General features: G+C 45.0%; 1 protein-coding gene and 4 non-coding genes across 5 annotated transcripts; all 5 read left to right on the top strand.

Moving 5' to 3' along the window:
- Positions 1-214: 214 nt before the first annotated feature.
- LOC118227715 (60S ribosomal protein L4-B) lies at positions 215-8544 on the top strand. Its single transcript, XM_035418519.1, has 10 exons — positions 215-314; positions 1538-1709; positions 2285-2391; positions 3185-3323; positions 4607-4731; positions 5088-5217; positions 5861-6017; positions 6477-6560; positions 6906-7026; positions 7498-8544. Exons 1-10 carry the CDS (start codon positions 312-314, stop codon positions 7591-7593), a joined length of 1134 nt encoding a protein of 377 aa, XP_035274410.1. The 5' UTR covers positions 215-311; the 3' UTR covers positions 7594-8544.
- Positions 2711-2810, top strand: LOC118228546. The gene has a single exon (XR_004765519.1). It is a non-coding gene; the product is annotated as a small nucleolar RNA SNORD16 (small nucleolar RNA).
- LOC118228545 lies at positions 5516-5587 on the top strand. The gene has a single exon (XR_004765518.1). It is a non-coding gene; the product is annotated as a small nucleolar RNA SNORD18 (small nucleolar RNA).
- LOC118228543 lies at positions 6312-6384 on the top strand. Its single transcript, XR_004765516.1, has one exon. It is a non-coding gene; the product is annotated as a small nucleolar RNA SNORD18 (small nucleolar RNA).
- Positions 6703-6773, top strand: LOC118228544. Its single transcript, XR_004765517.1, has one exon. It is a non-coding gene; the product is annotated as a small nucleolar RNA SNORD18 (small nucleolar RNA).
- Positions 8545-9717: the final 1173 nt, after the last annotated feature.

Genomic DNA, 9717 nt, shown 5'->3' with positions numbered 1-9717 from the left:
TATACCCTACGCCATATTCGCGTAAAAAGACGTCAAATAGTCCCCGTTCGAGATTTTTCATTAAATTCTGCTACAAATCATCAATACGTGCTAAAATAACTCATAACATTTTCATATTATACATTAAATAGTTTTAACAACCCAATTGCCGTTTCTCCGTTGTTTAATTAGGGTAATACCTGAGATATCGGAAGTGTCAAGCCTGTCGGATGTATATAATTTTAGGGGCGCTCTCCAATCGTTCTTTTCATCCGTGGCCGCTATCGACGGAGCAGCGTGGTATCTGGCGAGCCGACCTGACTTGAGAGAAAATGGTCAGAAACATTTTCATTTGTATTGAAAATTCTTGAACTGTATATCTGTAAGGATGTATGCCCTTGAATTGACACTGGATTTTTTTTAAAGATGGGGAGACAATTGTATGCTTGGTTCCGAATATGTCTTGAATTGCCGGCTTCAGAAGCCATTTTAGAACCGATGCTGAGTTGACGGGGTAATTGGCTACACGTGGAGATGATTGAAAGGTATCGGGGGACACGTTGCGAGTGATGAATTAAACCTTCGCTTTGTGGTATAAATTTCACACTGGAAATAACGTTAAACGAATAGTCTCGTCGAATAAAGAGCTGAATGGTAGTGCGTGGCACGAACGACATTGGCAGCTATCTGCGGAAATTGAGCAATTGCACTTTTTCGAAAATTAACCGAGTGTGGGTCGTATATGCCCGTGAACGAGATTTTGTGTTTTTGCGTTTTTTACTACTTTGTGTCTACGATCAAACCACCCAGACACCGTTCATTCAGAAGTAGCGCCGTTACTGCGTTGAACTGTTCTCAGTTCACCCGGGGAGGGTATTTCTAGGCTGCCTTGCCTTGTTTTCTCTGGACGCCGGCTCCGCCAAGCTACCACATGAAGCTGACGTCACGCTTGGACCGGCGCCAATGTAATGCTGGAGCTGTGCTGGAGTCAGTTTAGGTCATGGGACCATGTGATTGCAGCAACGGAAGCCCATTTTGTGCGTTTTTGTCCAGACAGTCCAGCTTTCTGAAATGTGAAAAATATTTTCCCTATATTTTGCATAATATTCTTTTGATTTGACTTGGATTGCGAACACTTAAGGTCACACGGATTTGCATAATGAATATTTTTCATGCGTCAAGTGCATAATGCATACGTTTACGCTGTTCGTAAAGTTAGTTAAAATGGAATAAACGTTATAGCTAAAATATCTAAAATGTACTGTAATAATATGAAATGTACACTAAACTTCAAAAAAGTGGACAAAAGCCTTTATTTTAGTTTGCTGACTTAGTTAATTTTGTCTGGTTTTTCTGAGACCGTTAATAGGCAGGGTGTCTGTGATTAGCCTGAACTTGAAGTCTGGGATGTCCGTTGGCCTTTTACATGTGGAGCTTGTTGCAAAGTCGCTTTGCCTCTCAACCGCACTTACGCGGTCACCTGCTGACTGTCAGAGAATTGCATCAGTAGCATTTCTGATGGGAATGTGATCCTCTACTATCGGCTTTGTTTCTACAGGCTTGTGCGAGACCCCTCATATCGGTGTACTCCGAGAAAGGAGAGGCCTCCGGCAAAAATGTTGTTATGCCGGCCGTGTTCAAGGCTCCTATCCGCCCGGATATAGTGAACTTCGTCCACACCAACATGCGGAAAAACAACCGCCAGCCCTATGCCGTCAGCGAACTGGCTGGTAAGTATCCACTCGCACACAGCGTTCTATATTACGTAAACAGATGGGGATCTAGTGAATGGAATCGTTGTTAAACCCATGTATTTGCTTTTTTTCTTCGGGCATCACATGCATGCAATTAACAGTCACGTGTGGAATAGCCTGCCAGGTCATGTAGTAGAGGCAGAAACTCTGGGGATTTTCAAGACTAGGCTTGATACGGTGTTAGATACTGTTTGGTCTGTAGGTAATCAGAGCACTAATTTAGTCAGGAAAATGGCTAGCATTGTTCTCGTCGTTATGTAGTGATGGCAAACTAACTGACAGTGCAGTGGTCTCTTGCTAGTGGATCTTCAAGAGCACAAAGTGGACATTTCTTCCCAAACAGCGAGCAGTGTATTTACATGTGCAGATATGAATTGTGCCTCTTAGTTATGAGAGGTCACCAGTGTCAAGTACACAAGGGTCCACATTTCACACTTGTCTTGTTTGCCCTGGTGGTGCTTGTTTTTAATGTGAAATGCTAAACTGTAGTCTAATGGGAAGTGAGTGTGAACTTGACTTTTCTCCACCTTGACCTTGTCACCTCATTCCAGGCCACCAGACCAGCGCAGAGTCCTGGGGTACCGGCAGAGCCGTGGCCCGAATTCCCCGCGTCCGTGGGGGTGGCACGCACCGATCCGGCCAGGGAGCCTTCGGAAACGTATCCTCACCAAAACTTCTCCCCCCTTCCCCTTTTCGATGAGTCCACCCCAAGTCTAAAATCAGATGCTAACCATTTATCTGAGGGCCCCCATGGGGATGTGGGTCAATTCCATTTTTATACAGTCAGTTAAGGAAATGATTTGAAACTCAATTCAAGAACTGGAGAAATTCCCTGTAATGTTCTGTTGAATTTAAGTTCATTTCTTGAACTCAGAAGGGTCCTAACCCTGATAGGTGTGCGACTCTCCTATTGGTCTGTCACTTTAGGGGCTGATCCGCTGATGCCCTAGTATGCCCTCTGAGGTCAGGCCTTTTCCCGCGATGATGGTGTAATTTGCGTCCGACCCTGCTGAATGGCGACAGTATGCCTGCTGTCACATGCCATCACGGGAGGCTGACGACCACCGAGACTGAGCGGGCTGGAGGAAGCAGAGCTGCTGCATGTGCTTGAGCACATACTTCCTGACAAGTCATTTTAAATACTCATGTATCAGAAATGAACTACTTGCACATGATTGCAAATTGTAGGTACCTTTGTAAATATTTGAAAATACTGAATACCACTCCCAGAACACACAACTAAGTACACATTCCCCAGATCTTACCGTTTGTAAGAGCAAATTCACTAACAGGAAATTTATCAGTGTTTGACAGAGGGTCTGGGCCTTAGGGCATACAGGCCCTTGGAGAAAGGCTTGGATTCCTTTCCCTGTTTTGAGTGAGTGAGGGAGGCGGGGCTCGTGCCCATGTGCGGTATTGCTGTAGCTGTCGCGACCTTGACTCTGATGCAGATGTGCCGGGGAGGCCGAATGTTTGCCCCCACTAAGACCTGGCGCCGCTGGCACCGGCGGATCAACACCACCCAGAAGCGCTACGCCATCTGCTCCGCCCTCGCCGCCTCCGCCCTGCCCGCACTCGTCTTGTCCAAAGGTGAGCCCCTTCGCCCGCTATCTCGTCTCGGGCACATGTCCAAGGTGAGAGGGGTCTACTTAACCTTCTGAGTTTGGGGAAAGTACAGAATTTGACAGCAGAAATTGGGGATGCTAGGTGTGTCCAAGTCTCATATTGCATTGTCAGGGTATGCATGTCCATTTACTTTAATTCAATCCATTTGGGAAGGTGGGAGAAAGTTCCGTCTGTCAAAAAGCGATAAAGGGTTCCCACGGCAGGTTCATGGTGTCTGGTATTTCCACAAATGCTGTTTGCACACACTGAAAGATCACACACTGGAGAAACAGGCCACAGGCAAATGCCTTTGCAACAAGCTGTTACAAAAAGCTTTGCAACAATGCCATTGAATATTAAAATGCACATAATTGAAAAAAACTCAATGTTCTATGGTGAAGAACAAGTATTGTACCTTATTGAACCTGTTCTGTAGTTGCTTCAATGACCTTGATAAGCATTTTTGTACTTCGCTTTGGATAAAAGCATCTGCTAAATAAATGTAATGTAAAGCAAAGTTAATTTACTTAATTAAATTTCAATTTTTTATTTTTTTTGACTGAATTCATCCCCAAATCTGTGTGTTGCTTAATATTCCCTTATTCAGAGTGACTTGCATTTTAGACACTGTCCATTTACACTTGGATATGTTTAAAGTAATTCAAGTTCACTGCTAAAGGGTATGAAAGCAATGCCCCAGCCGTGACCTGAACCTGAATCATTTTGTGTTCGTTTAGCAGATGCTGTTGTCCAGAGTCATTCGGAATTAAAAAAGAATGAGTGCAAGTGCATGCATATGAATGATAGGAGCAATGGTGAGGCCATGCTCCCTGAGCTGGTCTTAGTGCAGTATACTACTGCCAGTGCACCTTCACTCTGTCTTTCACTCTGGGGATTTCATACTGATAAAGGGGGTCTGCCAGGCTTCCTGATGTAATTTGCATCTGACCTTGTGAAGAGCAGCAGTTTGTCTGCTGTCAGTGCTGGTGAGTTTATAGCTCTGAGTGAGCTGGTCTTCTGAGAGCCCCCTGGTGGCTGCAGCTGGTAGCATGGCTGTGCATTCCTGGAATATCCTGTCTCAGTTTACAAGGCTACTTAAGGTCGTGGAAGCACTAGAGACCCCCATACATCCCCTAGTGGTAAATCCTGTGAAGACCACCATGTTACTAGAATGTTTGCATGTTGGACAAGGTCTCCATGCTTCTCCCCCTGGTGGCGAAGGCTGGAAGTACCACGGTGTAATAGGAAGTGAATTCTTGTTACTACAGGTCACCGCATTGAGGAGATCCCAGAGGTCCCCTTGGTGGTTGACGACAAGGTAGAAGGATACAAGAAGACCAAGGACGCTGTGCTGCTGTTGAAGAAACTGAAAGCGTGGAATGACATCAAGAAGGTTAGAGTGCATCCAGCCTGTAAATTTGTGGGGTGGAGGTTTGAGTGATTCAGGAGAAGTGCTAACCTCAAACTCGGGCTAATTCACATACTAATTTGGAATGTTTTTGTTTGTGCTGTCTGATCAATGAGTGGGATTCGTTTTTTGACAGTGGCGTCATCCGGAAATTATAGTCCAAATTCCTTTCGTTCTTCACATGATATATAAAGCATATAGGTGAAGGCAATATGGCAGAATCCTGGCCTTGTCAGTCCTCAGTTCAGTGAAATGAGGGATCACAGTATTCTGACGAGGTCAGTGTTCTCTGTGGTAGTGAGAGGGTTGCTGTGAAACACCTTGTGTTCCCCGCTCCTCAGGTGTACGCCTCCCAGCGCATGCGTGCAGGTAAAGGTAAAATGCGGAATCGCAGGCGGATCCAGAGGAAGGGGCCCTGCATCATCTTCAACGAGGACGGCGGCGTCACCAAGGCCTTCAGAAACATCCCCGGTCAGTGACTCCCCGACTCTTGACTCCCTAACTCTGAGCTGAGAATCGAACACTGCAATGCCGTTTCGTTCTGGGCGCTCCCAAATGGGGGCAAGGCAGCTAGCTTATCCTGCATTGTGTGTCATGTAGTGGGAATCCATATCTGTAATTGTTTTTGCATGCACCCCCTTCTACCTCTTGCGCTAGCATCACTTAATCCACCCATGGTTATCACAGAAACCATTGGAAACTAACCAAGTGAAAGGGGGGGGGGGGGGGTCCTCTGCCATACCAAATGCATGTGTTTTTGAGGGAGGTACTGCTGTGATGAGTTGCCACTTCATGGTCCGTGTTTCTGATATCGAATGATTCCAGTGGAAGTTCTGAGCCTCTTCTCTCTCAAACACGTGCAGGATTGGCGGTGGTAATTCGTTAAAATAAAAAAATTAAAAAAACATTCTGAAGGACATTATGTATCTAATTGGTTCAGGAACAAAAAGAACTGTATCAGCAGGAATACACTAGTGCTCTAGGGCTACAGAGAAGGCAAGGCATTTATTTATAAAAAAATTAAATATAAAAAGCTGTTGAAATGGCTGTTAAAACCAGAAATCAACAAAGTCAATTTTCCTCAAGTTGAAAATCTTGCCCTTTGCTTGCCCAGGTATCACACTGCTGAACGTGAACAAATTGAACCTGTTGCGTCTGGCTCCCGGTGGCCATGTTGGCCGATTCTGCATCTGGACAGAGAGCGCCTTCCGGAAGCTCGATGACCTCTACGGCACATGGCGAAAGCCCGCCTCCCTCAAGGTCGACTACAAGTGAGTGTGCTAGGCGGAGTCATGGAATAATCGGTGGACTTTCCTCTTTCCTCATTGGAGCAGGTTGTGGAGTCCGAATGGACAGGGATTTCTCTAGCTAGGAGTCAGAATAGGTGGAGCTAGAGTGGGCATGATTACTCTAGGCTGAATCAGAATGGCTGGAGGTCTTTTGGGTGCATTTTGTGAAGTAGTAGGCAGGGTCCACTTCTCAGTTGCTGCCTATGGGTCTCAAACTGAACCAGCAGTGTATCTGCAAAGTGTAAGATCTGTTATATTGGACGTATTGTATTTGAGTAGCAGTGATGAGCTTTTCACTTCATGGTCCGTGTTTCTGAAACACCGTGATTTCAGTGGAAGTTCTGAGCCTCTGCTAATGCCGACCTAAACTACCTGAGGGATGAGAAGAGTTGAGCATTTCTAAGTAGCTTGAGTGTGTGCTGAACACATTTTATTTTGCAGTCTGCCAATGCACAAGATGACCAACACAGACCTGAGCAGAATCCTGAAGAGCCAGGAAATCCAGAAGGCACTGCGTGCTCCAAAGTAAGGACCCCTCCCTCACACACCTGATCAGGTTGAACCACAGGAACAAACCCGGTCTGGCAAGTGCTGCCATTGAAACGTCTGCAAGGGTGCTGGGGTGGGGGCGGGGGGGGGGGGGGTCGAGAGCAGCGGCACCGCTGTCCAGCAGTGATGAGCTCACACTTCATGGTCCGTGTTTCTGAATGCCGTGATTTCAGTGGAAGTTCTGAGTTACTCTGACCCCTTAAAAGTCCCCCCCTGTTGTATGTTGAATTTTGTCATGTCTGCCTCCTAAAATGATCTTTGCTGTGGGTTGGTCAGTCTGGGAGTGTTCTGAGTAACGGTTTTGCGCCTGCTCCCCTGCAGTAAGAAGATCAGCCGGCGGGTGCTAAAGAAGAACCCGCTGAAGAACCTCAGGGTGATGATGAAGCTCAACCCGTACGCCAAGACGGCCCGCCGCCACGCCACTCTGCTTCACGACCCTGCAGTGAGTACCGGCGCCGAATCACGAGCGTTTTGCGCGTTAGCTAGCTGCGTGACACCCATTTCAAGTCAAAACCATCAGGACAAATGGTACTAGCCAGGTTATCAATGCCCAACTTGCAAATGACTTCCTCTGCCCTGATTTTCAGTGGGGAGGGGTGGTTGAGTAGTTGTTGTAGCTAGTGCTGCTATACAAAAGAGAACATAAAATAGTGGTAGCCTGCACACAATTTCAGTAGCCAAATTTATAGCCACCACAACTGTCTGGCTAAATGTGCAATCTTGCATTAGCCATTTGACTAATGGTACAACAGCTCAATGTGTACCACTCACTGTTTTGGCATCAATATCAGTCATGTCACTGCATCAACGTGCCATTTTGCCACCTACACAACTTCCTGTCTGAACCCAGGCCATTTTCTGCCTGAACGTGTCTAATTCCCAGCTCACCCTCCAACTCCACTTTCCCTTTCAGATCAGAGCCAAGCAGCTGAAGCCCAAGAAGAAGGCCAAGAAGGCTCAGAAGCCAGCGGCTCAGAAGCCGGCAGAAAAGACGCCAGCAACTGAGTAAAAGCCCTTCATCACACGGTCTGAGTTCACCAATCAGCATTGAAATAAAGGTTTTGAAATCGTCCAGTGGGGGGTTCTTTTTCTTGTAGCTTTAGTTGGCTCTAGTTACCCAGCAAGTTTTTTTTTTTTTTTTTTCCCTCTTTTTTTTTAATTTTTTTTTTTTTTTTAATCTCTTAGTATGCTGCTGCATTTGCACTAGAATCCTGATTTAAAAAAACATACTGAGCTTTGACATTATGAAGTGACAGCTTAAAAAAATTTGATACCGTTAAATACATCCATTTATTACACCTCAAATGTTTAACACAAAACACTTAAAACATCTGCATGATACCTTTACCTCAATGTCAAAAGTTAGTCTTGTAGACCGAAGACACAATAGGCAGTTTGTCAAATCTATCCGTGTTGGGAGTTGGAGAGGTCGCATTTGGGGGGACGGGCTGGGGAGGGGGGATGGTCAGGGTGTGTTTGCACTTAGCTTGTGTTTGGGGTTAATGGCGAGTCGGAGAAACTGCATGCCGTACAGCATAACTGATGTGCTAGCACAGGGTTTCTCAACCTTTTGCACTATGAAAGCCCACTGAGTTTGTAAGAATGGCCGTGGCCTTCTTGGCTATGCAGCTCTTTAAAATAATTTAAGACCGGCCACAGATAACAGGGTGTTTTTGAAATGTTTTGTTGACCAATTTGTTTAATATATTATGTGATCTGCACTATCATATTGTTTTTCTCAGTAATGTAAAAAATGAAATGCTTAGCTATGCTTCAGTGAGCCTGGGGAACTTAAAATTTCTCACGCTTACACATCCGGGCCACTACTTGTGTGTGTTTAATTGAGCTTTATCGTTGTCCCAAAAAAACACAGTGGAGTTTCTGATGTTCCCATGTGTGATAACACCACCTTGTGTAATTTCATGTTGGGTCAAACAATAAAAAAAACACCAAGTGTGTACACGCATCTCTCATGTGTTGTTCCTCATGCAGAGCCTGCTGCCACACGTGCAGAACTAAGAGGAAAGGTGGTGTGCGATCTCATTTGGCCCTCAGCCAGCTCCCGTTTTAAGAAACTGGTGTGAATGTGAAGGAGCATGCATTTAAATAATAACCTTCGGATACAACAGTCACACAGGGAAAGGGAAAGTAATCTTATCCCCCCCTTGAGATTTTAGTCTTGGCCTGAAACTGTGGGAAGAGAAATATTTTTACTATTAGGATCCCATCTGGGCACCCAATAGAAACGGCACTGACTCATGCAGTTGTTTGAAAGTGGATTTTTATTTTTCCTGAGTAGTTCAGATTAGCTGGGAAATGGGAATAGTTGTTTTCCTGATCTGGTCTTTATTTCCTGAAGTGCTATGCTCAGAACCAGGGTTTGAGCGCTAGGTCCCAACCTAGAAGTTAATATGTTGTGCAGGATGATTGAGGCAGTGATGTGGTTGAGGCTGGGCTGGCAGATTGTAAGGCAGATTGTGGTGAAAGAATATGGTAGGAGACAGAATTTTCCCAGAGAAAAGAGAAGGTAGGAAAGGTATGGTTAGAGTAGTGTACAGTTTGTTGTACCTAGCAACACAGTGAACTTGTACCATTTAAATTGGGTTTACTATAACACCGCAGGTGGTTTATTGGTGGATGAGGAACGATGGTTACTTTAACTAGGGAAGGGAGGACTGTGTGGTTGGAGAGTGGGTAGGTGACCAGGTGCGAGATGCTTTGCTTTGGCTGCAAGTCTGCCCTCTGTTGGGTTTTTGATTTAAAATAGTACAAGTCCACCCAGTAAAATTGAACAGTATGAAAATTGGTACATTAACAGTTTGTTAGTCAATAGACATATCTATCAAATATCGTTTCTAATGGATTTTCCATTAATCTACCATTTACAAGTCCAATTTTAATGCATACGAACAGGACAACCACACCACAGCTTTACTACATAAATGTACTATATTAATCTCACCATCAGACAGGTGTAATTTTTGGTTGGGTGGAAAATTGCACTCAAAAGCTTTGTTTCCTTTAGGAATATATGACATGGGTGGAAATGTTTACTTTGAATCAGCTAAAGTGTTTGAAAATGCCAAAATCACCTATTGTGTGAAGATGTCACTTCCTACGCATACCGCGTAAC

Source organism: Anguilla anguilla, chromosome 5, assembly GCF_013347855.1.
Source record: "Anguilla anguilla isolate fAngAng1 chromosome 5, fAngAng1.pri, whole genome shotgun sequence".
Classification (NCBI taxonomy): domain Eukaryota; kingdom Metazoa; phylum Chordata; class Actinopteri; order Anguilliformes; family Anguillidae; genus Anguilla; species Anguilla anguilla.
The sequence above is the reverse complement of the archived record's forward strand: the minus strand, read 5'-3'. Positions and strand labels throughout refer to the sequence as shown.

Excerpts from the sequence above, each read along its gene's own strand:
- LOC118227715 (XM_035418519.1), top strand. Across the intron at positions 6,561-6,905 it reads AAGGCACTGCGTGCTCCAAA|TAAGAAGATCAGCCGGCGGG; the intron begins GTAAGGACCCCT and ends GCTCCCCTGCAG. Across the intron at positions 7,027-7,497 it reads CTCTGCTTCACGACCCTGCA|ATCAGAGCCAAGCAGCTGAA; the intron begins GTGAGTACCGGC and ends TTTCCCTTTCAG.